Source organism: Dendrobates tinctorius, unplaced genomic scaffold (genome assembly GCF_039654945.1).
Source record: "Dendrobates tinctorius isolate UK_male_01 unplaced genomic scaffold, ASM3965494v1 ptg000127l, whole genome shotgun sequence".
NCBI classification, from domain to species: Eukaryota; Metazoa; Chordata; class Amphibia; order Anura; family Dendrobatidae; genus Dendrobates; species Dendrobates tinctorius.
This window is the reverse complement of record NW_027361795.1, coordinates 10,753,534-10,781,318: the sequence shown is the minus strand read 5'-3', so window position 1 is coordinate 10,781,318 and position 27,785 is coordinate 10,753,534. Positions and strand designations below refer to the sequence as shown.

Sequence of the window (27,785 nt, the reverse complement as noted above, 5' to 3'; positions counted from 1 at the left end):
TTGCCCAAGAGACAAACAAACCATGGCATTAGACACTCCCATAGGCCCAGAAAAAGCTGTCACCAATATGAAATTTTGAGTCTAATCCCAGGTTAGGGGTATTCTTCCCTCAGCAGTTGACTATGCAATATGATACTTTGTCTGCTTGTGTAATTGAACTCAGCAAGAAAATTGCTAATGTCCATTCTCGAGCTTTTTTCTTTATTGCCAGATCCAGAATCGGTACCTGGTATGCATGCCCTGAAGCCAGGAGACTGAGTGTTGGTGAAACAAAGTTTGTAAGGAGAGCACTCGATCCCAGATTTGATGGCCCTTCTCCAAGTGCTGCTGACGACACCAACCTGGAGGGAAGATCCACGCATCGCAATGCAAGTAAGCTCTCATACCAGAAGATATTCCTAAGTTGGAATGATGCTGTGGATGTCCTGTCTGACTGAATAAATTACCTACCTGATTAAAGAATACACACCACTGACTACATAGACTGCTAACTAAGAGACTTTGATTACAATACAATGAACCCCCATTAGGGACAGATCTCCTGACCAACCACCCATTTGCGAAAGTCTGTACGGGGGGGGGGGGGGGGGGGGTGTATGCACTAGGCATGCGTCAGCCCACTGGCAGCATAAAAGTTGCAGCGCTTTGGGACAGGAGCAGGATTAGGGCAAGTGATATCTAAGGGGGGGATTGTGATGGAAATATATATGCATTTCATATAGATCTCACTTGCATGCACATTACTATATACTGAGATATATATATATATATATATATATATATATATAATCATAGCTAACATGAAATCTATAATCAATTGCTCAGAATGGCCCAGCGACCTCGTGAACCATCTAGCTCAAACCAGAGTATCTTGTGATGTGTCCCTAGACATGGAAAACAGGAACTAGCACCAGATGTTCCAACTGATGTCTCCATCTTTGAGAAAGGCAGGAAAATGGCTACAATAAATAATGTATTGCTGAATCATCCTTTTGTTAGACACTTTCATATACTCAAACCAGCCAATAAGATAGAAGTTCAGCCTTATGTTAATTTACCAACCACTCCTTTCTATACGTAATTATAAAACTATGTATGTGCAATAAACGTCCAGCGTTCTGGTGGAATGTTTGCTGCTATTATCAGTGTATAGTGTTTTCATTCCTTTGAGCGCTCAAAAAGACTCTGTTTTAATTGGGAGCAGCCGCAGCACACACAGCTGTAGGTCTATCCATCCAAATTTCCTTAACAACTTAGGATAAATCAGAATCTCAATTTGCAGACATGGTGTTTCGGGCTATTGGCCCTGGTCAGTGCAAAGTATGATCTGGCTAGGTGAGAGGCTCTGGACTGAGGTCTAAGGTGTAACGTTTCTTTTTGTGGAGAGTGATATACTGGCTCTGGCATGCCAAGGTAAGGAGCCTTATTCACCATGCAATGCTCCTCTGAAGAGGCAATTTGCATATTAAAATTCACATAGAGTTAGAGGACTTGAACTCTATAGCACCACCTGTTAGAAGCAGAAAATCCTACAAGTCACAAGAAAATGGAAGAAACCCAAGATGACTGTCAATCTTCCTCTGTCTGGAGCTCCATACAAGATATGGTCCCACAGGGTAAGGATAATTATGAGAAAGGTCAGTAATCAGCCCAGATCTACACGGGGGGACGAGGTCAATGACCTGAAGAGCTCTGGGATCACAGTCTCAAATATAACAGTTAGTAACACACTACGCTGTCATGGGATTAAAATCCTGCAGGACATGCAAGACCCCCCTGCTCACGCCAGCACAAGTCTGGGACCATTTGAAGTTCCCCAATGAACATCTGGATGATCCACAGAAGGCATAGGAGAAGTTCATGTGGTCACATAAGGCCAACACCGAACATTTTGGTACCAACTCCACTCGCAGTGTTTGGATGAAGAAGAATGAGTACAACGCCAAGAACACAGTCCGATCCTTGTAGCATGGTGAAGAAAACATACTTTGAGGGTGCTTTTCTGCAAAGGGGATGGGACAACTGCACTGTATTGAAGCAAGGATGGATGGGATCCATCATGTATTGTGAGATTTTGGCCAACAACCTCCTTCCCTCACTAAGATCATTGAAGATGGGTCGTGGCTGGGTTTTCCAGCACGACAATGACCCGAAACACACAGCCAGGGCAACTTAGTAGCAGCTCCGCAAGAAGCATTTTGATGTCCTGGAGTGGCCTAAATAATCTCTAGACCTGAACCCAATAAAAATCTTTGGAGAGAGCCGAAACTCAATGTTGTCCAGCGACAGCCCCGAAAACAAAGATCTGGAGAAGATCTGTATGGAGGAGTGGGCCAAAATCCCTGCTGCAGTGTGTGCAATTTTGGTCAAGCACTACAGTAACGTCTGACCTCTGTAATTGCAAACAAAGGTTTCTGCACCAAATATTAAGCTCTGATTTTGTATTGTATCAAATACTTAATTAGCATTTTATTGAATGAAATATGTAAAAATCACAATGTGATTTTCTGGAATTTTTTTTTTTTTTTAAGTTTCAGTCTCTCACAGTTGAAGTGTACCTACAATAAAAATTACAGACCTCTCCATTTTTTTATAGGTGGGAAAACTTGAAAAATCATCAGTGTATCAAATACTTATTTTCCCCACAGTATGGTTTCACTGTGTTCGGGAGAAATTGCATGACAAATTATGGGGTCCATTTTCTCCTGTTACCCCTTGAGTAAATTATAAATTTCATGCTAAAACAGTATTTTATTGGACATTTTTTAAGTCAAAGTTTTGCGAATCATCTGTTGGTTAAAAATGCTCAGTACACCCCTAGATGAATTCCTTGAGGGGGTCTAGTTTCCAAAATGGGGTCACTTGTGAAGTGTTTCTGTAGTTCAGGTGCTCTGCAAGTGTGACATGGCATTCACAATCTATACCAACCAAATTTACTCTCCAAAAGTCAAATGGCGCTCATTTCTTTCCTTTGAGCCCTGTTTTTTGACAAACAGCAGTTTTTGACCACATATGGGGTCACAATATCGTTCAGAAGAAATTGCACAATAATTTTTGGGGTCCATTTTCTTTTGTAATTTATAGTGAAAATTACAAATTTGGAGCCAAAACAACATTTTAGAGGAAATTAAAGAGAAAAAAAAAAAATTTGTTTTCACATTCACATTTTGCAAAGTTCTGTGAAGCACCCTTGGGATCAAAATGTTTAACGCCTACATGAATTCCTTGATGGGTCTAGTTTCCGAAATGGGGTAACTTGTAGTGGTTTCTGCTGTTTAGTTACAGTGGGTACGGAAAGTATTCAGACCTTTTCAAAATTTTCACTCTGTTTCATTGCAGCCATTTGGTAAATTCTAAAAAAAAAATTCTCATTAATGTGTCCTCTGCACCCCATTTTGACGGAAAAAACCACAGAAATGTAGAAATTTTTGCAAATTTATTAAAAGAAAAACTGAAGTATCACATGGTCATAAGTATTCAGAACCTTTGCTCAGACACTCATATTTAAGTTACATGCTGTCTATTTCCTTGTGATCCTCCTTGAGATGGTTCTACTCCTTCATTGGAGTCCAGCAGTGTTTAATTAAACTGACAGGACTTGATTTGTAAAGGCACACACCTGTCTATATAAGATCTCACAGTGCATGTCAGACCAAAGGAGAATCATGAGGCCAAAGGAACTGGCAAATGAGCTCAGAGACAGAATTGTGGCAAGGCACAGATCTGGCCAAGGTTAAAAGCGTTTCTGCAGTACTCAAGATACATAAGAGCACATAATCCTTAAATGGAAGAAGTTTGGGACCACCAGAAGTCTTCCTAGACCTGGCCATCCAGCCAAACTGAGCAATTGTGGAAGAAGAGCCTTAGTGGTAAAGAAGAACCCCAAGATCACTGTGGCTGAGCTCCACAGTTGCAGTAGGGAGATGGGAGAAAGTTCCACAAAGTCAACTATCAATGCAGCCCTCCATCAGTCGGGCCTTTATGGCAGAGTGGCCCAACGGATGCCTCTCCTCAGTGGCAGACATATGAAAGCCCACATAAAGTTTGCTAAAAAAACACATGACAGACTCCCCAGACTATGAGAAATAAGATTCTCTAGTCTGATGAGACGAAGATGGAACTTTCTGGTGACAATTCTAAGTGGTATGTGTGGAGAAAACTAGGCACTGTTCATCACCTGCCCAATACAATCTCAACAGTGAAACATAGTGGTGGAAGCATCATGCTATGGGGGTGTTTTTCAGCTGCAGGGACAGGGCGACTGGTTGCAATTGAAGGAAACATGAATGCTGCCAAGTACAGAGATATCCTGGATGAAAACCTCTTGCAGAGTGCTCTGGACCTCAAACTTGGTCTAAGGTTCACCTTCCAACAAGACTATGACCTTAATCACACAGCTAAAATAACAAAGGAGTGGCTTCAGAACTACTCTGTGACCATTCTTGACTGGCCCAGCCAGAGCCACCTAAACCCAATTGAGCATCTCTGGAGAAACCTGAAAATGGCTGTCCACCAACGTTCACCATCCAACCTGACGGAACTGGAGAGGATCTGCAAGGAAGCATGGCAGAGGATCCCCAAATCCAAGTGTGAAAATATTGTTGCATCATTCCCAAGACGACTCATGGCTGTACTAGTTCATTTTTTTCAGTCAACATGGGGTGCAGAATGTACATTAATGAGAAAAAAAAATGAACTTTTTGATTTTACCAATCGGCTGCAATGAAACAGAGTTAAAAAAAATTAAAGGGGTCTGAATACTTTCTGCACCCATTGTACCTCAGGAACTCTGTTAAGAGACATGGAGTCTGCTATTTATTCTAGTCAAGTTTACACTCCAAATACCAAATGTTGCTTCTTCCCTTCAGAGTCCTGCCGTATGTCCAAACAGAACTTTTTAATCACATGTGGGGTATCACCCTGCTCAAAAGAAAATGGTTAACAACTGTGGGGTCCACATTTGAACGTTTTAACCTCTCAAGGTTTCTAAAAAAGGGCAAGCATCTAAAGGGGTTGTCTGGCCTTAGGAGGACTGCAAACTTATGAATCTTCACAGCGCATGCGCATTCCATGCTGTGAGGATTCTCTGATGTCAGAGGCCGGCACGTGACCGCAAATATGTGATTTGCATACATGCAGTCATGTGCAGACTAAAAGTGCGGAGCTTCAATCAATTCAAGTGTATTAACCAATGCCAGACACGTCTAGTCAAAATGTGGCAAGAAGTATGTAAAGCGCATACTTGCAGTCACATGACCGCCTATTTCCAGTGCAAGAAAATGTCCACTAGATTAATATTTCAATGCGCATTCCTTTTTTTTTTTTTTTAAATCATCTATGCAGTGCATAGGATATGAAATGGCAGGCCAAACCCTCCAACCTCTTAAATAACATGATAAAAAGCTGATGCTCATAGCAACCATTCAATTTAAAAAAAACTGCACTCTGATTAGTTATGAGGTACTCTTAGGGCCAGATTCTGCAACAATTTTTGCTAGAATTCTCATGTAAAACTGATAGAAATGTTGGGAAAATGTTATGAATTTTGGCATTTGTAAAAGTTAATCCTGGCCATTTCCACCAACTTTTTAAAAAGCAGGTGGAAAGTGAGCGGGATGAAGCATGACAAGTTCATCATAATTTATGCAACAAGGTGGTGTCAATTATTACATTACTGGCATACATTTCTGGAGGTGGAACAGAACAGTTGAAAGATGTGACAAATTCACTAAAGTAAAGAACCACAGAGCTCCCTTCATTAAGGCTGGAGAACAAAATGCCAATCTTAAAGGAGTTGTTCAGACTAAAACAAGTTTGCAGTAACTATATAATTGCAGACTTGTGAATCCTCACAGCGCACAAGCTGCACGCTGTGAATATTTTCCAGTCTCAATGCCAAGAAAGAAACCACAAGTATGCCATAAGTATACGCCTGGCCTGAATTTGAGTAGACTAATTCTGGCCTCACACAACACATTTTTGCATTGAGCACGCCTGAAACACTCTAGTCAGATTCTGGTCAGAAGTATACTTATGGTCACGTGACCCGCAATACCCGGCGCTGACACTGCAGAATCCTCACAATGACAACAGACTTGTTTTAGACCAGAGAGCCCCTGTAATGACCCTTATAAAAACCTAGTTTTTTCTTCCATCAGTTTTAAAACATTTTCCTCATATTTTTAGGAGTGTCATCTAAAATAATAAATCAATTAAAGAACAAGAAAATCAGAATTAAGGGTTAGCATTCAGTTTACCATTTTGGCAGTTTCTCCATTACCTGGTCACAGGTAGCACAACGTGCTTTAGTAAGTTCTGCATGGTGACGACCACAGTATATTCTGCTGTCCTGCATAAAGTATATGAACTGTGACAAGGGAAGGTGGCATGTCTCACAAACAAAACATTTAAGATGCCATCGAAGATTCTCATCTTGCAACCCTTCTGTGCACACTGCCGTGTCTCCCACCAGAATCTTGTCACCACACTACAGAGAAATCATAAGCAAAAAAAAAGTTAACATTTCAAAGCAAAAATACCAAAAATAAAATGTCTTCATGTATGATTGGTGCCAAAATGTAAAAATGATAACTGTCTAGGCTACAATATTTCTGTAATATGAATGAACATTTTAGACGTCTTAAAACTTTCCTGAAAAAACCTACAATCATACTAAAATATATATTTATTCTCATGCTCATATTGTACTCAAATGTGGAACCCGCTGCCTCATCCTATATAAAAAGCAGCCATTCTGGAAAAACCAATAGCCCTTAATGAAGGAAAGCGCTTCTTTTCAAAACGTGCAAGACATTTTTTCCCTCCATAGTTTTCCAGTTACGTCACCGAGGGAGGCAGTACAAACATTTGATTTTTGAGAGACACCTCTATCACCTCTGGATTCCTTATCTTAATTTCGTCTCGTTTGCGGACTATGAGCAGGTGTACATTGCAAAGCAATATTAACTTGTTCCTATATATGTTTTCTTGTGCTATGAATGGAGTAGTGATAGCATGGTGGATTACCGGATACATTAAGTAGAGCACGGGGCACACAGTCAGAATAAACTTTAGTATTGATTTTACTGTAAGCAAAAACACTCATTTAGCCCGCTGCCACCTGGGAGAGAGTGGATTCCCATCATAAACTAATAGCCAGTATTTTTAACCCCTTCTCGAAATGCGCCGTACTAGTACAGCTCTGCGGGAGAAGCGTTCCCGCAAACAGCAGTACTAGTACGGCACACAAATCGCGTGGCCTCACGCCGAGTACCGCGGTGATCGGGTTTGGGCGTCAGCTGTATGTGACAGGTGACCACGCAGCAACGCCCACGATTGGTGCTAGCACCGATCGCAGGCATTTAACTCCTCCGCCTGTGACTCCCTGCACACTTCCATCAGGACAATGCAACACTGGCATGCCTTCTTCTCTGCCTTTCAGTGTTAGGCGTCGAGTTCCTGCAGCTGCACAGCGGGAATCCAGAGCCTTGCATATTGCGGTCTCCCATTCTTCTCCGACCCCTCAGGAGCCTGCACAGCAATCTCGGTGTCGCAGGCGCTCTGCTCAGACCAGCTCTGTAGGACTGGTTGTTGCTGCCACCTCTGGGTCAGCAATAGCAGCGCAGGCTGCCCTGCAGCAAGCCACTCCAGTGGCTAAGTCCTCTCGTCACGCTACTGGGCATGCTCACGAGACGAATTCCCATTGGAGATCGGGAGTCACGTGCTCAGGTCCTTCTCCTGATCTGATTGGTCCATCCCAGAGATCTGGAAGGTCCCGCACAGCTATAAATGGTCCGCATGGCCATGCGCTAGTATAGTCTCTAATTGCTACTGTGTGAATGATGATGGATGCATGAACCTGCGAATGACTCATTAAAATCCCCTCCCTCTGATATTACGAGTGTGGATAGGGACTTAGCCTTAGAGTCGGCGGCATGCTACAAGCCACAGTGCTCATCTCCACAGAGCTAGCGTCCGACAGTGCACCCCTCCTGGGCATTGTCGTATAGCGGCCGAGTCAGTTGCCGCGCTGCGGTCAGCAGCACTTGTGGGGCGTCCACGGTAGCGACGCCGCATGCACGGTAGGTCTAGACGGACACCGACCCTGTGTCTTGGGCCCGAGTCCTGTGACCATACACCGTGCGTGCACACTGCTGAGACCTGTGAGGTCAACAGGCTCGGCATTTATGTTTATGCCTTAAGGCGCCTCTGTGAATGTAACAGTACGCCCAGTGCACACCGGGTGACGCTCAACCCGTGTGCGATATACCGTCATATTGTGCGTCTGCCATTATATAGCAGCAGTTCAACACCTCTGCACGGTGGACCCCGGGCAGCGAACACACTTTCTATTATTTTATATTTAGTGCGTTCCGCCGTCCCTAACATTATACTAGCGCCAGGGTCTGGCTAGTAATGGCGGACCTGCAGTAGCTACAGTGGTACATTCGGCAGCTGGAGAGCAGGTTGGCGGCTATTGAGAGCTCCACCTCAGCTGCGAATGCTACAGTGGCCGCTGCTCAGGCAGTCGCAGAGGCTGTCTCACGCGTGTCCACACCCACGCCTATGCCGACAATAACCCGCCTCCCGTTGCCCGATAAGTTTTCCGGTGACAGCACCGCCTGCAGGGGTTTCGTGAGCCAGTGCTCTATCCAGCTGGAGTTACTGGCCATGCGATTTCCCACCGAGCGGGCAAAGGTGGGGTTTATTGTTTCTCTCCTATCAGGCAGGGCGTTAGAGTGGGCTACACCATTGTGGGAGCGTGATGACCCCGTGGTTCAGGGCGCTGCTCAGTTCCTCACGGCCCTGAAGCAGGTCTTTTTGGGACCACGGATCACGCACGACACCTCTCTACAATTATTGGCCCTAACACAGGGGTCTCTCTCGGTCAGCCATTATGCCGTCCGATTCCGGGCATTGGCTTCCGAACTGGAGTGGCCTGATAAAGCACTCATTCCTGTATTTTGGAGAGGGTTAGCGGAGCATGTCAAAGATGCTCTAGCAACCAGAGAGGTCCCCAAGTTTGGAGGAGTTGATTGCCATCTCCACCCGCATTGATCTCCGGTTTACAGAGCGTGGGCTGGAACGTGCGCAATCCAGATGAAGGGTTAATTTGGCTCCCACCTTCTCCGAGCCACTAAGATTTCCCGCTCAGGAGCTTACTCCTTCTGAACCTATGGAGGTGCCTCGCGCCGGCTCGAAAGCCACGTCCAGTGCGAAGCGTCGCACGCTATTACCAGTGCCGGCAGTTTGGTCACTCGGCTAGCACGTGTCCTCTGCGGTCTAAAAAACGATCACGTCCAGTGGTCGTAGGTGGTGGTCTAACTAATATGAAAACCTTTTCCCCCAAACCAGTACTCCGAGGGACATTAGATAGCGGTGCTTCCACCTGGGAGGTAGAGGTCACGGTGGTCTCCGGGCAGAAGGAAACTTCATGTCCTCATCCTTTGCCCAAAAGCACGCTATTCCGCTGGTACTACTGCCTCATCCCTTGACCATCCCAAGTTACACACCAGACAGCACCTCTTGGTTTCTCAATCTCACCCTCTCATCATGAGACGTTGTCCCTGTTCATTTTGCCAGATGGCATCGACCAGGTGCTTCTCGGACTTCCGTGGCTCCATTACCCCTCATATAGATTGGTCTTTGGGGATTATACTGGGTTGGAGCAAGGACTGTGAGGGAAGGTGCATGAGGGGCAGTGTTCAAGTAGCATCCACGGAGGTGCCCGCAGATCTTTCCGCGCTCCCTGGACACTACTGGCAATACGCGGACGTCTTCTCCAAAAAAATCAGCGGAGACGCTTCCGCCACACCGTCCTTACGATTGCCCGATAGACCTATTGCCAGGCACGGAGCCTCCTAGAGGCCACGTGTACCCTCTCTCTCTCCCGGAGACAGAGGCCATGTCACAATATATCCGGGAGAACCTGGCAAGAGGATTTATCAGAAAATCGGTGTCGCCAGCTGGTGCAGGGTTCTTCTTCGTGCAGAAGAGTGGGGAGTTGCGCCCCTGCATTGACTACAGAGGTCTCAACGCCATTACTGTAAAAAACAAATACACTCTTCCTTTGATCTCTGAGTTGTTTGACAGGTTGCGAGGGGCCCGGATCTTTACGAAATTAGATCTTAGGGGTGGGGCGTACAACCTGATCCGCATACGCGAAGGAGACGAGTGGAAGACAGCCTTTAATACCAGGGATGGCCACTATGAGTATCTGGTCATGCCCTTTGGCCTCTGTAATGCGCCTGCTGTCTTCCAGGACTTCGTCAATACGAATATGCAAATAAAATCCGTGGAGCCTCATTTAAGAGTCTCAAACACGGGACTAGCCAGATCTTCCTCCAGGGAAGGACCCAGCCAAGGAGTGGCTCCTTTCGGAAACCACCATTACCACCATATTAAGTGGCCCTTTAAGTCAATATCCAGCTCTTTACGAGTTTACAGATATGTCAAGGGAAATACCAAGGCCAGGTATCCATCCACTGACAGCTGTTTCGGGGTGTTGCCCCTCATCAGTGTGGAGTAGGATTCTGGCTAGGTGGGAGCAATGCCTAGTAGACCAACATCTACTTAGTTTCTAAAATGGTTTAACTTGTGGGGGGTTTCCACTGTTCAGGCACTCTTCAAAAACGACATGGCGTCCGCTAATTATTCCAGCAAGTTTTGCATTCCAAAAGTCAAATAACGCTCCTTCCCTTCCAAGCCCTGCCGTGCACCCAAACAGTTGTTTTCCTCCACATATTGGGTATCTGCGCACTTTGGAGAAATTGCACAACAAATTGTATGGAGCAATTTCTCTTATGAAAATGCAAAATTTGGAGCTAATAAAGATTCATCTGGGAAAAATGTGATTTTTTTTTTTTTTCACAGCTTAACGTTATAAACTTCTGTGAAGAACCTCTGGGTTCAAGGTGCTCAATACACATCTAGATAAGTTAACCAAGGAGTCTAGTTTCCAAAATGGTGTCACTTGTGGGGGGTTTCCACTGTTTAGGAACATCAGAGCTCTTCAAACATGACATGGCGTTTGCTAATTATGCCAGTAAATTTTACATTCAAAAAGTGAAATGGTACGCCTTCCTTTTCTAGGCCTGCTGTGTGCCCAAACAGTAAATTTCCCCCAAATATGGTGTATTGGCATGCTCAGGAGAAATTGCACAATAGAATGTATGGTCCATTTTCTCCTGATACCCTTGAGAAAGTTAAAAAAAAAAAAAAAATTACCGTATTTACTCGTGTTTAAGCCGAGATATTCAGCACTTTTTTTTGTGCTGAAAATACCCCCTCGGCTTATACACGAGTCATTGTGCAGAAACTACCGGGGGAGAGGGAGCGGCGGGCAGGAGCCGGTGGCTGGGACGTCATACTCACCCTCTTGTGCAATCGCTGAACGTCCCCTGCATCCTTCGTTGTCCCAGGGCTGGCAGCTTATTCCTGGATTGAGCGGTCACATAGTACCGCTCATTAAGGTCATGAATATGGACGCGACTCCACTCATAGGCGTGGCGTCCATATTCATGACCTTAATGAGAGGTACCACGTGACCGCTCAGCACAGGAGAGCTGCAGGAAGCCAGGACAAGTGAGACGCAGGGACGTGCAGCGACAGAGGTGAGTATGACAGGGAAGCATGGAAGAGCACGGATGAGCACAGAGGAGCACCGCGTCGCACGGAGCAGGATTGGGGGGGGAGAAGCACAAAGCAGGATTGGGGGGGGAGAGAAGCACAAAGCAGGATTGGGGGGGAGAGAAGCACAGAGCAGGATTGGGGGGGAGAGAAGCACAGAGCAGGATTGGGGGGGGGAGAAGCACAGAGCAGGATTGGGGGGGGGAGAAGCACAGAGCAGGATTGGGGGGGGGGGGGAGAAGCACAGAGCAGGATTGGGGGGGGGGGGGAGAAGCACAGAGCAGGATTGGGGGGAGAAGCACAGAGCTGGATTGGGGGAGCACAGAAGAGCACAAGGGGAGCACTGAGGAACATGGAGGAGGATGGGGGAGCATGGGGGGAGGACTGGGAGCCAAGCCATACATAGAAAGGTGGGACGGGGGAGCAGAGCTATGCATACTGGGAGGGGGGAGAGCCACACAGAGCAGGACAGGAATGAGGGGACAATGTATACCCGGCCTAAACTGGAGTCAATCAGCTTACTCAGTTTTCTGTGGCAAAATTAGGGGCCTCGGCTTATACTCGGGTCGGATTATACTCAAGTATATACGGTAGGTCTAAAGGAAAAATTTTGTGAAAGAAAAAGTAAATGTTTTTTTCTTTTCACATTCCAAAAATTCCTGTGAAGCATCTGAATGGTTAATAAAGTTCTTGAACTTCAAATATGAGGTAAACCATAAAAACACGGTTTTGCAAATTTTGTAAAAATGAGAAATCGCTAGTCAATTTTTAACTTCCTAATTTTTTTTCAGGTTTCCAAAATTGTGCTGATGTAAAGCAGACATATGGGAAATGTTATTTATTAACTACTTTGTGTGATATGAATCTCTGATTTAAGGGCATAAAAATTAAAAGTTTGAAAATTGCAAAATTTTGAAAATTTTAGCCAAATTTCCATTTTTTCCACAAATAAATGCAAGTCATATCAAAGAAATTTTACCACCATCATGAAGTACAATATGTCACGAGAAAACAAATCTCAGAATTACTGGGACCCGTTGACGCATTCCAGAGTTATGACCTCATAAAGTGACAGTGGTCAGAATTGTAAAAATTGGCCTGGTCAGGAAGGTGACAACAGGCTTCGGGGTGAAGGGGTTAAAGGAAGTGCTAGTGTTTATTTAATTCTTGATAGCTCTGTCTCTTGAGGAATGGTGGGGAATTGACTAGCTTTGTGCTGAGGAAAAGTGGTACTATGGTAATATGTACTGTCTTACCCTGAATATTACTCATTAGAAAAGGAGTAATCTTATAGTCCAAAACCTATGGTACAACTATTTTTTTTAATTACATGTGCATTTGATGAAAAATTCTGAAAAATTAAATCAGAGCAACATACAATATTTTACAATATCTGACGTCAGAAATGGCTGTTTCACTTCCTACAGAAAAAATGGATCCACAACATCTGTCTTCAAAATATGTGAAAAAACTGTGTACAGTATATATATATATATGTGTGTGTGTGTGTGTGTGTGTGTGTGTGTGTGTGTGTGTGTGTGTGTGTGTATCACCAACCAATCACGAAGCATCTTTTATTTCACAAGAGCTGTTCAAAAGAAGCTGAGCTGTGATTGGTTGCTATGACCAACAGTTTTCCCACTTGACAACACCTCAGCAGACACGGACATGGTGGGAGAAATATAGCATCCCTGGGAACATAAGCTCCCAGCCACTGTCCGAAAGGAGCAGAGAGCACATGACAAATGAATCCCCCCTCCCGTGCCCATATACCCATCACACATCCTCCATCCCGTAGGCACATCTTTCTTCTTAAAGGGATCATTGGTATGGAAGTCAGAGCAAATCCATTCAGCGCTTTGGTTTTGACCCCAGGCCTCACTTAAAGGGATCGCCGGTATGGAAGTTAGGACAGTTGCACTTAGCTCTGTGGTTCTGACCCCAGGGTCTCTTAACCTCTGTCATGTGACGTACTATCCCGTCCATGTGCCCAGGGACATAATTCCCAGGGACAGGATAGTACGTCACAGCGATCAGCGGCGCCCACGTGGTGAGCGCCGCTGATCGCGGCCGGGTGTCAGCTGATTATCACAGCTGACACCCAGCACAATGTGTCACGGGTGGATCAAACATGATCGAGGTGTACCGGGGGTTAAAGGGAAGCATCGGCAGGGAGGGGGATCCCTCCGTGCTTCCCTGAGCCCCCACAGCAGCGCAATGTGCATCGCTGCTGCGGGGGGCTCCATCCCTGCAGGTCCCCGAATCCAAGATGGCGACGGGGACCTTATTGGGCCTGCAGGGAGCAAAGCGCAGGCATGAGGAAGCCAAGTGCACTGCCTGTGACAGATTGCTGATCTGTCACAGTGATCTGTGATGTGACAGATCAGCGATCTGTCACGACAGCTATATCCCCCCTGGGACAATGTAATAAAGTTTAAAAAAAAAAAAATAAAAGTGTAAAAATAATTTTAAAAAAGTCGCTAATTAAAAAAAAAAATATTCCCTAATGAATTCATTTTTTTGGAAAAAAACAACAAAAACAAACAAACAATAAAAGTACACATATTTGGTATCGCCGCGTCCATAACGACCCGCCCTATAAAACTGTCCCATTAGTTAACCCCTTTAGCGAACCCCTTAAAAAATAAAAAACGAAGCAAAAAATGATTTATTATCATACTGCCGAACAAAAAGTGCAATAACGTGCGATCTAAAAGACTCATAAATATCCATGGTACTGCTGAAAACGTCATCTTGTCCCACAAGAAACGAGCCACCATACAGCATCATTAGCAAAAAAATAAAAAAAGTTATAGCTCGCAGAATAAAGCGATGCAAAAATTATTATTTTTTTATATAAAATTGATTTCATTGTATAAAAGCACCAAAACATAAAAAACGACATAAATGAGGTATCGCTGTAACCGTACTGACCCGAAGAATAAAACCGCTTTATCAATTTTATCGCACGTGGAACGGTGTAAACGCACCCCCCCAAAAGAAATTTATGAAACGCTGTTTTTTGTTCATTCTGCGTCCCAAAAATCGGAATAAAAAGCGATCAAAAGATGTCACGTGCCCGAAAATGATACCAATAAAAACGTCAACTCGTCCCGCAAAAAATAAGACCTCGCTTGACTCTGTGGGTCAAAATATGGAAAAATTATAGCTCTCAATATGCGGTGATGCAAAAACTATTTTTACAATAAAAAGCGTCTTTTAGCGTGCGACAGCTGCCAAAAATAAAAACCCGCCATAAATAGTAAATCAAACCCCCCGTTATCACCCCCTTAGTTAGGGAAAAATAAAATTAAAAGAAAATGTATTTATTTCCATTTTACCATTATGGTTAAGGGTGTGTTGGGGTTCGGGTTGGAGTTATAATTAGGGGGTTTCCACTGTTTGGGCACATCACGTGCTCTCCAAATGCTACATGGCGTCTGATCTCAATTCCAGCCAATTCTGCGTTGAAAAAGTCAAATGGTGCTCCTTCCCCTTCCAAGCTCTGCCATGTGCCCAAACAGTGTTTTACCCCACATATAGGGTATCAGCCTATTCAGGACAAATTGCAAAACAACTTTTGGGGTCCAATTTCTCCTGTTACCCTTAGGAAAATAAAAAGTTGGGGGCAAAAATATCATTTTTGTGGAAAAAAATGATTTTTTTATTTTCACGCCCGGGCGTTAAAAACTTCTGTGAAGCACTTGGGGGTTCAAAGTTCTCACCACATATCTAGATAAGTTCCTTGGGGGGGGCGTCTAGTTTCCAAAATGGGGTCACTTGTGGGAGGTTTCCACTGTTTACGTACACCAGGGGCTCTCCAAACGTGACATGGCGTCCGATCTGAATTCCAGCCAATTTTGCATTGAAAAAGTCAGACGGCGCTCCTTCCCTTCGGAGCTCTGCCATGCGCCGAAACAGTGCCCCCCCCCCACATATCAGGTATCACTGTACTCAGGACAAATTGCACAATAACTTTTCCAGTCCAATTTCTCCTTTTACACTTGGTAAAAAAAAATTTTGAGAAAAAAAAATTAAATGTTCATTTTTTTTTTTTTTTTTAAATATTCAAAAAATTCCTGTGAAGCACCTGAAGGGTTAATAAACTTCTTGAATATGGTTTTGAGCACCTTAAGGGGTGCAGTTTTTAGAATGGTGTCACTTTTGGGCATTTTCTATCATATAGACCCCTCAAAGTGGCTTCAAATGTGATGTGGTCCGTAAAAATAAAATGGTGTTGCAAAAATGAGAAATCGCTGGTCAACTTTTACCCCTTATAACTTCCGAACAAAAAAAAAAAATTTTGGTTCCAAAATTGTGCTGATGTAAAGTAAACACGTGGGAAATGTTAGTTATCAAGTTTTTTGTGTGCCGTATCTCTGTGATTTAAGGGCATAAAAATTCAAAGTTGGAAAATTGCGATATTTTCGACAAATTTCCGTTTTTTTCACAAATAAACGCAAGTTATATGAATTAAATTTTACCACTAGCATGAAGTACAATATGTCACGAGAAAACTGTCTGAATCACCTGGATCCATGGAAGAGTTTCAGAGTTATTACCTCATAAAGGTACAGTGGTCAGAATTGTAAAAATTGGCCCGGTCATGAATGTGCAAACCACCCTAGGGGGGTTAAGGGGTTAAATGGATCATTGGTATGGAATTTTGGGCAAATCCACTCTGCGCTTTGGTACTGACCCCAGGCCCTTCTTAAAGAGATCTCCGGTATGGAAGTCAGGGCAAATCCATCCAGCACTTTAATTCTGACCCCAAGCTCTCTTAACCCCTTCACCCCCAAGGGTGGTTTGCACGTTAATGACCACTGTACCTTTATGAGGTCATAACTCTGGAACGCTTCCATGGATCCCGGTGATTCTGACAATGTTTTCTCATGACATATTGTCCTTCATGTTAGTGGTAAAATTTAATTCAATTTTCCAACTTTTAATTTTTATGCCCTTAAATCACAGAGATACGGCACACAAAAAACTTGATATCTAACATTTCCCACATGTTTACTTTACATCAGCACAATTTTGTAACCAAAAATTTTTTTTGTTAGGAAGTTAAGGGTTAAAAGTTGACCAGCGATTTCTCATTTTTACAACACCATTTTATTTTTAGGGACCACATCACATTTGAAGCCACTTTGAGGGGTCTATATGATAGAAAATACCCAATAGTGACACCATTCTAAAAAATGCACCCCTTAAGGTGCTCAAAACCACATTCAAGAAGTTTATTAACCCTTTAGGTGCGTCACAGGAATTTTTTAAATATTTAAAAAAAAAAATGAACATCTAACTTTTTTTCACAAAAAAAAATACTTCAGGTTCAATTTTTTTCATTTTACCAAGGGTAACAGGAGAAATTGGACTGCAAAAGTTATTGTGCAATTTGTCCTGAGTACGCTGATACCTGATATGTGGGGGGGGAACGACTGTTTCGGCGCATGGCAGAGCTCAGAATGGAAGGAGCGCCGTTTGACTTTTTCAATGCAAAATTGTCTGGAATTCAGATCGGACGCCATGTCACGTTTGGAGAGTCCCTGATGTACCCCATTTTGGAAACTAGACCCCCCAAGGAACTTATCTAGATATGTGGTGAGAACTTTGAACCCACAAGGGCTTCACAGAAGTTTATAACGTACAGCGGTACAATTAAAAAATCATATTTTTTCCACAAAAATGATCTTTTCACCCCAATTTTTATTTTCCCAAGGGTAACAGGACCCTAAAAGTTATTGTGCAATTTGTCCTGAGTACGCTGATACCCCACATGTGGGGGTAAACCACTATTTGGGCGCATGGCAGAGCTCGGAAGGGAAGCAGCGCCATTTGACGTTTTTGGCTGGAATTGAGATCGGACACCATGTCGCGATTGAAAAACCCCTGATGTACCTAAACAGTGGAAACCCCCACAAATGACCCCATTTTGGAAATGAGACCCCCTAAGGAACTTATCTAGATGTGTGGTGAGCACTTTGAACCCCCAAGGGCTTCACAGAAGTTTATAATGCCCGGGCATGAAAATAAAAAAATCATATTTTTTCCACAAACATGATCAATTAGTCCCCAATTTTTTTATTTTCCCAAGGGTAACAGGAGAAATTGGACCCCAAAAGTTGTTGTCCAATTTGTCATGAGTACGCTGACACCCCATATGTGGGAGAAAACTACTGTATGGACACACGTCGGGGCGTGGAAGGGAAGCAGTGACGTTTTGGAATGCAGACTTTGATGGAATGGTCTGCGGGTGTCATGTGCGTTTGGAGAGACCCTGATGTACCTAAACTATTGAAACTCCCCACAAGTGACCCCATTTTGGACACTAGACCCCCCACGGAACTTATCTAGATGTGTGGTGAGCACTTTGAACCCCCAAGTGCTTCACAGAAGTTTATAACGCTCGGACGTGAAAATGAAAAAAATCATTTTTTTTCCACAAAAATGATATTTTTGCCCCCAATTTTTTTATTTTCCTAAGGGTAACAGGAGAAATTGGACCCCAAAAATTGTTTTGCAATTTGACCTGAGTAGGCTGATACCCTACATGTGGGGGTAAAACACTGTTTGGGCGCATGGCAGAGCTTGGAAGGGAAGGAGCACCATTTGACTTTTTCAACTCAGAATTGGCTGGAATTGAGATCAGACGCCATGTTGCATTTGGAGAGCCCCTGATATGCCCAAACAGTGGAAACCCCCAATTCTAACTCCAACCCGAACCCCAACACACCCCTAACCCTAATCTCAGCCCTAACCCTAACGCTGCCCTAACCAAAATGGAAATAAATACATTTTTTTAATTTTATTATTTTTCCCTAACTAAGGGGGTGATAACGGGGGGTTTGATTTACTATTTATGGCGGTTTTTATATTTGGCAGCTGTCGCACGCTAAAAGACACTTATTGTAAAAATAGTTTTTGCATCACCACATATTGAGAGCTATAATTTTTCCGTATTTTGACTCACCGAGTCATGTGAGGTTTTTATTTTTGCGGGACGAGTTGACGTTTTTATTGGTACCATTTTCGGGCATGTGACATTTTTTGATCGCTTTTTATTCCGATTTTTGGGACGCAGAATGAACAAGAACCAGCGTTTCATGAATTTCTTCTGGGGGGGTGCGTTTACACCGTTCCGCGTGCGGTAAAATTGATAAAGCGGTTTTATTCTTCGGGTCGGTACGGTTACAGCAATACCTCATTTAGGTCTTTTTTTATGTTTTGTCGGTTTTATGCAATGAAAACTATTTTATATAAAAAATAATTATTTTTGCATCGCTTTATTCTGCGAGCTATAACTTTTTTATTTTTTCGCTGATTATGCTGTGTGGCGGCTCGTTTTTTTGCGGGACAAGATGACGTTTTCAACGGTACCATGGATATTTATATGCATCTTTTTGATCACACGTTATTACACTTTTTGTTTGGCGGTATGATAAATTATTTTTTGCTTTGTTTTTTATTTTTTAAGGGGTTCGCTAAAGGGGTTAACTAATGGGACAGTTTTATAGGGCGGGTCGTTATGGACATGGTGATACCCAATATGTGTACTTTTATTATTTTTTTTTTTATTTCCAAAAAATGGATTTATTTGGGGGAATATTTTTTTTTTTTTTTTCTAATTTGGCGATTTTTTTTTAAATTTATTTTAACACTTTTTTTTACATTTTTTTTTTAACTTTATTAAATAGTCCCAGGTGGGACATCACTGTCCTGTGACAGATCGCTGATCTGTCACATCACAGATCACTGTGACAGATCAGCGATCTGTCACAGGCAGTGCAGAAGGCTTCCTCATGCCTGCGCTTTGCAGGTACTGAGGAAGCCAGCTTCCTGCAGGCCCCCGAAGGCCCCCGTCGCCATCTTGGATTCGGGGGCCTGCAGGAAAGGAGCCCCCCGCAGCAGCGCTGCACATTGCGCTGCCGTGGGGGGTTCAGGGAAGCACGGAGGGAGCTCCCTCCCTGCCGATGCTTCCCTTTAACCCCTGGTACACCGCGATCATGTTTGATCGCGGTGTGCAAGGGGTCAACGTGTCGGGGGCGGTCCGTGACCGCCCCTGACACATTGTGCCGGGTGTCAGCTGTGATAATCAGCTGACACCCGGCCGCGATCAGCGGCGCTCACCACGTGGGCGCCGCTGATCGCATTAGACGTACTATCCCGTCCCTGGGAATTAAGTCCCAGGGCACATGGACGGATAGTACGTCTAATGGCAGAAAGGGGTTAAAGGGATCTCCTGTATGGGAGTTAGGGCAAATCCCTCAGCGCTCTGGTTCTGATCCCAGGCTCTCTTAAAGGGATCCCCAGTATGGAAGTTAGGACTGTTCCACTCAGCGCTCGGGTTCTGACTCCAGGCTGACGGGATGATGTGGGATATTAGTGGTAGTTGTCCCGTGGCTCTGGTTGACGGGATGATGTGGGATATTAGGGGTAGTGGCCCGGTGGCTCTGGCTGATGGGATAATGTGGGATATTAGGGGTAGTAGTCCGGTGGCTCTGACGGGATGATGAGGGATATTATGGGTAGTAGTCTGGTGGCTCTGGCTGACGGGACGATGTGGAATGTTAGTAGTAGTCCGGTGGCTCTGGCTGATGGGACGACGTGGGATATTAGGGGTTGTTGTCCGGTAGCTCTGGCTGACAGGATGATGTGGGATATTACAGTGAATGTGGATATGCGAAGAGGGCGGGGATATGGATATATATATTAATCACTATAATTTGTTATAACTAACCGTAGTTGGTTACTATGCCAGGGCAGCGCCGGGCTCTTCAGCTAAATATATATATATATATATATATATATATATATATATATATATATATATATATATATATATATATACACATATACACACACACACACACATACATATATACACACATACACACAGTATTTAAAATAGGGTATACATGGATACATAGAAGTTTTACATGGGTATACAGGAAAGATGTATATCTTTGTACCGTGTTAGCCAGTAGATAGAAAAATATTCAGAATTGAGAGTCCTCAGTGGTTGATACCTTTTAATGGCTAACTGAAAAGATGGTAACACATTGCAAGCTTTCGACACTACTCAGGTCTCTTCTTCAGGCTAGACTAATACAAAATCTGAAGAGTCACATATTTATGCACAATACAACACAGAAAAAATGCAAAGGATAAGACAAGAGACGTGAAGCAGAACTATCAATATGGGAGAGGGAGAAACATAAATATTGGACCAGTGCATAGATAAGGAGTCCGGATGTTTTATAGTCCTCTGATTGGGGTCTCCTAATGTGTTGTGATGCCCCCACCAGGTTTTGAAAGCAAATTATAAGAGAAAAAAGAATGGATCTACCTGTGGCAAAACATTTTTGTATTATGGACCACAACACCATGGATATGAAATTACTGGTATTGAAAGGTAACTTCACATCTCAGAGAGAGAGACATGTTTGGGAGTATAAATTTATGGCAACCTTTGACACTCTCAGTGCTGGAATGAATGTGTCGCATGGATTTATGTCTTTTTACATCAATTAAGGAATTTGCTTTCAAAACCTGGAGGGGGCATCACAACACATTAGGAGACCCTAATCAGAGGGCTATAAAACATCCGGACTCCTTATCTATGCACTGGTCCAATATTAATGTTTCTCCTTCTCCCATATTGATAGTTCTGCTTCACGTCACTTGTCTTATCCATTGCATTTTTTCTGTGTTGTATTGTGCATAAATATGTGACTCTTCAGATTTTGTATTAGTCTAACCTGAAGAAGAGACCTGAGTAGTCTCGAAAGTTTGCAATGTGTTACCATGTTTTCAGTTAGCCATTAAAAGGTATCAACCACTGAGGACTCTCAATTCTGAATATTTTTCTACATGGGTATAAGAACTAACTATGAAGGACACAGGTAAAGAGAGTCCTAGAGACAAACACTACATTGAAAATTATACAATGGGAGGAATCAAGTTCTTAAAAAGATAGACTATTGTGTATGGTGGTTGTACGCCTTTAAGGGACAAGCAGTAAGGTGGCTAGCTCAAGATTGATCCTCACCATGTTGGTCGCAGTGTGTCAGCAGACTACCAGCCCCTACACACATTGGGTTTCCCACGGCCCCCCGAAGAAGCCTACAAGAAACGTGCATAGGGGCTGGTAGTCTGCTAACAAACACTGCGACCAAAATGGGTGAGGAGCAATCTTGAGCTAGCCACCTTACTGTTTGCCCCTTAAAGGCGTACACACATTACACTCAATGGTCTATCTTTTTAAGAACTTGATTCCTCCAGTCGTATACTTTTCAATGTAGTTGTCTCTAGAACTCTTTACCCATGTCCTTCACAGTTATTATACCTGTGCAAAATTTGTTTTATACCCAATGTATACCCTAATATTTTAAATACTGTTTATACTTTATATATAAACTTTTTTTTCACATATTTTGAAGACATGTTATGGCTCCAATTTTTCAAATTTTTTTATATTTCATGAAATATTGTAGCTTAATTTTTTTCAGAACTTCAAATAATATTTCTCCAGACAGCAAAGGTGTAGAAACAGACAACAGAGCAGAAATCATTCAATAATGTCCTAACAGAGGGACACGCTTGAAGTTCTTGAGAGCCCACTACCTGCAAAGATTACTGTGATCGATGTACAAATCTGTTATCTGTACATTGAGATTCTACAATCTATAATATCTTAATGTTCAGTTATCAGTTAACACAGATCTGTACACTAAAGGGGGTTTTACACTAAGCGATATCGCTAGCAATATCGCTAAAACGTCACTGGTTTTGTGACGTTATAGCGATATTGCTAGCGATATCGCTATGTGTGATACTTACCTCCGACCGGCTCCCCCGTTGTCCATCGCTGATCGCGCGAGAAAGTCCGGCTCCATTTCTCGTCGGGCGCTTCCTGCTGAGACTTCCTGCTGTGACGACGAGCGACGCGTGGAGGCGGGCGGGAGGACGTCTGGATCGCTGTGTGTGAAAGGTGAGTATTGTGCGCTGCGTCGCTGCTGCATCGCTGTGAGATCTTTCTGTATGAAAGCTCACTAGCGATCATTTAGCGATGCACCAGCGATCCTGACCGGGTCGGATCGCTGGTGCATCGCTAAATGTAAAAGGGCCTTTAGTATAGTACATACTGCTCCAGTAGCACAAATTGTCAATTGTACAGAGCTTGTGTGGGCGATATTTAGCATGATTAGTAAAAGATATTTTTCTACGAACAAAGTTAATTTTAAATTTCACCACCTTTAATTTCTAATTTTACCATATAGTGTACTGGAAAATGGGAAAAAAATTCCAAGTGCAGTGAAGTTGCAAAAAAGCTTAATTACACAAGGGTTTCTTAGGTTTTTTTTTTTTTTTTTCTTTACCATGTTCACTAAATGGTAAAACTGACCTGGTAATATGATCTTCCAGGTCATTACGAGTTCACAGATATCAAACATGTATAGGTTCTTTTTTTATTTAAAGTGGAGAAAAAAAAACAAAAACAAAAATTTGTAAAAAGAAAAAGCTCCATTTTCAGAGACCCGTAGTATTTCCATTTTTCACGATGTGGTGCTGGCTGAGGGCTTATATTTTGTGCGATACCATTTTGGGGTAGATATGATGTTTTGGTTGCCTGTTACTGCATTTTATTGCAATGTTGCGGCGACCAAAAAAATCGTAATCCTGGAGGTTTTTTTTCCTCTCATTACATAGTTTACCGATCGGATTAATTGTTTTTATATTTTGATAGATTCGGGTGTTTCTGAATGCAGTGATACCAAATATGTGTTTTTTTATTTTAAATGGGGCAATTAAAAAAATATAAAAAAGTTCTAAACAAGACTTGGAGCTGCGATCTTCTGATAGCTTCTACTATACATAGCAGGGCTCAAGCCCTGCTATCTGTAGCAGAAATGATTACGAACTTTGGGCACAGGACATATTTGAGCACTGGACATTGGATTTTGGTTAGAATTCTTTAAACATTATATATTGGTATATTTTGGAACTATTTGGGCACTGTATATTGGTATTTGGTATCATTTAGGCTCTGTATGTTGGTATTTGGCCACTGCATATTGGTATTATTTGGTTGGCAATATTTGAGCACTGAATAATCATTATTTGGCTACTATATGTTAGCATTAGTTGGCTGGGCATTTTTTGGCACATATTTTGAGCACTACATGTTGCTATTTGTGTTCTGTATTTGATATTCTTATATAGTGCTTTTGTTCTGTCTTTGGGCATGGTTTATTGTTATCTTTGGAGAACTGTATATTGGTATCACTTGGATGGGATTTTTTGGTACATATTTGGGTACTGTTAGTATTTGTTTTGCATTATTTGAGCGCTGTATTTTGGCATTATTTTTCTGGGACTTTTTGGTACATATTAATTGAGCACTATATGTTGGTATTATTTGGGCTCTGTATATTGGTTTTGTTTTAGGCTAGTTTCACACTAGCGTTTCCCTGACCTGCGTCGGTCTGCGCACGGCCGCCGCTAAGCTCTGCACCCGGCCGCGCCTCCTCCCGGCCTCTCCGCCTATGGGTGCATGACGCTGCATGAGACCTGTGTACCCCATCTTTAGCATTGGGTACGCAGGCCGTGCGCAGGTATGCGTTTGCCGGCGCATGCGTCCTTTTGACGGTGCGCCGACCTGTGCCAAATGCACCGCGTTGCATTTTGGTGCGCTCGGTGCACCGTCAAAATGACGCATGCGCCGGCGAACGCATACCTGTGCACCCAATGCTAAAGATGGGGTACGCAGGTCGCATGCAGCGTCATGCGCCCATAGGTGGAACAGCTGGGGGCGGATCTTAGCTGCAGCCGTGCGCAGACCGACGCAGGTCAGTGAAAAGCTAGTGTGAAACTAGCCTTAGAACTGTTTAATGTTTTTTCAATACTGTGTATTTGATGTGTTAATGTGTATTATGTATTGATGCCTATATTCTATCTATTTGTGTATATCTCATGGGTTATTGTGGATTTGATGTCTGTATTTTGTTTTTGTTGTGTGTATTATGAATTTTGGTGCATCAGTAATGTTAAAAGCTATGGCGTCGGCATTGTATTGTGCCATCTGGGCAACCCCAGGCAGACTGGTTTTAACTGAGGTGTTAGCAGTTTGCAGTGACAGACAGGAGTCACTCACAGTAACTGAGCGCACGTCACCCCTGTCTCTGGCAGCTACTGAGCGCACGACACTTCCTTTCACAGTGGTCCCGTTGGAGGCGGCGGGGACCAACCAACGCAGCCCGTCACAGTACTCAGATGATGGAGCACACTGCTCACCCAGCTGCACGCTGCTGCTGGTTCGCACCAAACTGCCTGCGGCTGTGTGCGCTTTTCTTTTTAAGCTGCCCCTCCTACCGGGTCATAAGGTTGGTCCGGCTCCTCATTCTTTCCCCCAGGCAACAAGGGAGGCAGCCTCCATGGTTCCGGACCTGGCTCGGTACAGGTACCTGTGGCCCTGTCTTCCTCCTTACACTCCCCCTTCTCCTTTAGCTTGTCATTCCACGGGCGAGAGTGTGACGAACAGCGCGGCCTGTGCCACCAATACGTCACGATCCCACCACTGACACGGGTTTGTCAGCGGACGGAGGGACGCGACGCACTGCCGACACACGGCTATCACAGGCACAGTGGGGGCTTATCTTAATTATCCCACCACTGGCACCATGTGACCAAAACACAGCAAGCTAATCTTGCTCTAACAATTTACTGCAGGGGGGGTATTTTGGATGCCCCAGCTCTGCTAACAACCTTCCAAGAACTGCGGAGATTTATGCATATCCCACTTTCTCAGTTCCACTTTGGAACTCGCAGCTCTCCGGCGCCCCCCCTTACCCTCAGGTCAGTCAGGGAACTGCACCTAGGATAATTAGTCGGCGGACGGGCTGCTTGTTGTGCACGGGCAATTAGACTACTGCAGTGAGGGAATTAACAATGCTTTGGCCTTCAGCCACTCATTCAGCAATATAAGACCCTTCCGGACTGCCAACCAGCCTAACCAACCCCACACACCACGCTGCCACCAGCCACGCTTTACTTAAAGAGTTAATTAAGAGGGTCCGTGGCAAACCACCAAATTAGTAGCGATTATCTAAAAAAAGGCGCATAGTTCGTTTCTTAGAGCATGGAGACAGAGCTAATAGATTTTATCATTTATTCCCAAAATGTGGGCAGTAATTACATAGATAAAAGTTGCTATAAAGTTGAGGAATTAAGTATGTACAGTACAGTATAAAACAAAAGGATTAAAAACACAGAGATTAACACTTACATTTGCTTAGTGGATATTAGGCATCCCATGTGGCTCGGGGGATGGGCCGCAGCCAAACGTCCCCACTTATCTGGGGTTCTTGTCAGCACGGACTCTGCAGCTCCAACTGACTGGAATTTGGTAGGGAATACCTTATAGCCTAGGGTCTGTGACCTCACGAAATGGGCGGTCTGATGAGGTCCAACCCCCCTACTCTCTAGGTTGAAACTTTATTAAAAACTTATAATAACTATAACTGAACGGGGGAAGCTCTTATAAACTCACAAAGGGTGTCATTGTTTGTGGTTTATCGAACCTAACAAGACAACATCAAATATGCCATAATTAAGGCATTCCATTTGGGAGCAATCCATATCTCAATTTCTGAAGGTCCAAGAACTTCGCAAGAGCCACGATAGGGAAGCCGGGTCCGGCAGATCACAGAAATGTCCGCTTCGTTTTTCTGTCACGGCCAGAGCTTCTCTTAATAATTCTCATAGTTTTTCTCAGCCGCATGGTTGAGAACAATAGGGGGAATCTTCTTCCTGGCTGAGCAGGGAGGGGGAAGGCTTCGAGAGGAAAGGCTTCAAGAGGAAATGCCCGGTATCAGGTTTCAGATGCAGGCAGAGAGCTGTACACACAGCTGCTAAGGGGGGCAAAAGGAGGGGGCTGCAAAAGCTGACAGGCTACTTTCTCATAGAATGGAGGACTGTAGAAGATTACACAAATCATACTTTATAGACATTTTACATTACAGAGTTCTTGCAGCAGGCGTTGACACTTCTCGATCTCTTAAATGATCCATTGCCAAATAAATTGGTCTTGTTCATAACGGTTGGGAGGCATTCCAGCTGTCGTTCGTTCTGTGCAGCATAAGTCAGGCTGGGTAGTCAAGTCAGATTGGGTTAGGTGGAGCAGTCATATCAGGAGTTTCAGGTTCTCGCACTTCCCCTGTGCCAGTGAGTGGCGGACAGTCCAGATCAGAGGGTAAGGCAGGTTCTTTTTCTTCATTACAATTGAAGGCTGTTGGAGTGGACACTTCGGGAACACTTAGCACTCTTCCTTCTCTTTCGGGGGTCTCACGATAGGCAAGGACGTAGCATGCTTCGGTGGACTACTCTGGTAGGGGCCCCTTCTCCCTCAGACTGGACTTCATAGACGGGTCCATCAGTTCCAATTCGGCGTTACCCGGTACGGAGTTTGTTCCCATCGATGCTCTAACTTTCCTCGAGGTCGCTTGTCTCGGACCAATACTCGGTCCCCAGCCTTGAGTGCTGTCCCTTGCAGGGGCGTCTCATGGTGCTCAAGTTTCCGAATCCTGGTCTGTACTAGTCGATGCAGAGTCTGCAAGCAATGTCGATGTTCACGGACCCAGGTGGACACCCCCGTCCGTGGGTAGTCCTCCTCTGGGTCGAACTCCAGCTAGTTAATCTCTCGTCCTTTTCAGCTGAACAGCAGGGTGTATGGCGTGTATCCAGTTGTACTGTGCACTCTGTTGTACACTCAGACCATCTTAGCTTCATACTCAGGCCAATGGACATTTCTGTCTTCCTCCAATGTTCTCAACATCTGAATCAATGTCCGACTGAAACGTTCACAGGCTCCATTCCCCTGCGGATGGTAAGGTGTCGTCCTGGACTTTTCAATCCGATACAGGCGGTGAATCGCCTCCATCACTCGACCCTGCAAGTAGGTGCCTTGATTAGAACGGATCCTTTTCGGGCATCCATACACCCGGATGAAATCTCGACAGATGGCCTGTGCAGCTGACTCAGCCGTCTGATCCAGAGTCATAGTAACCACAGTGAACTTAGTGAAATGATATGTCTTGTGATGACCTATCACCTGTGATGATCAGGACCCACGGTCAAGTAATCGATCATTAGCAGTT

At 44.0% G+C, this 27,785-nt stretch overlaps 1 protein-coding gene across 3 annotated transcripts in view; it reads right to left on the bottom strand.

Annotated features, from left to right (window-relative positions):
- PRICKLE4 (prickle planar cell polarity protein 4) overlaps positions 1-27,785 on the bottom strand; it is a 118,533-nt gene that overhangs the window by 10,036 nt on the left and 80,712 nt on the right. For all 3 annotated transcript variants that reach the window (XM_073542491.1, XM_073542490.1, XM_073542492.1), the window contains exon 5: positions 6,281-6,487. In XM_073542491.1, the coding sequence (XP_073398592.1) occupies positions 6,281-6,487 (207 nt within the window). The remainder of the gene's footprint in view (positions 1-6,280; positions 6,488-27,785) is intronic.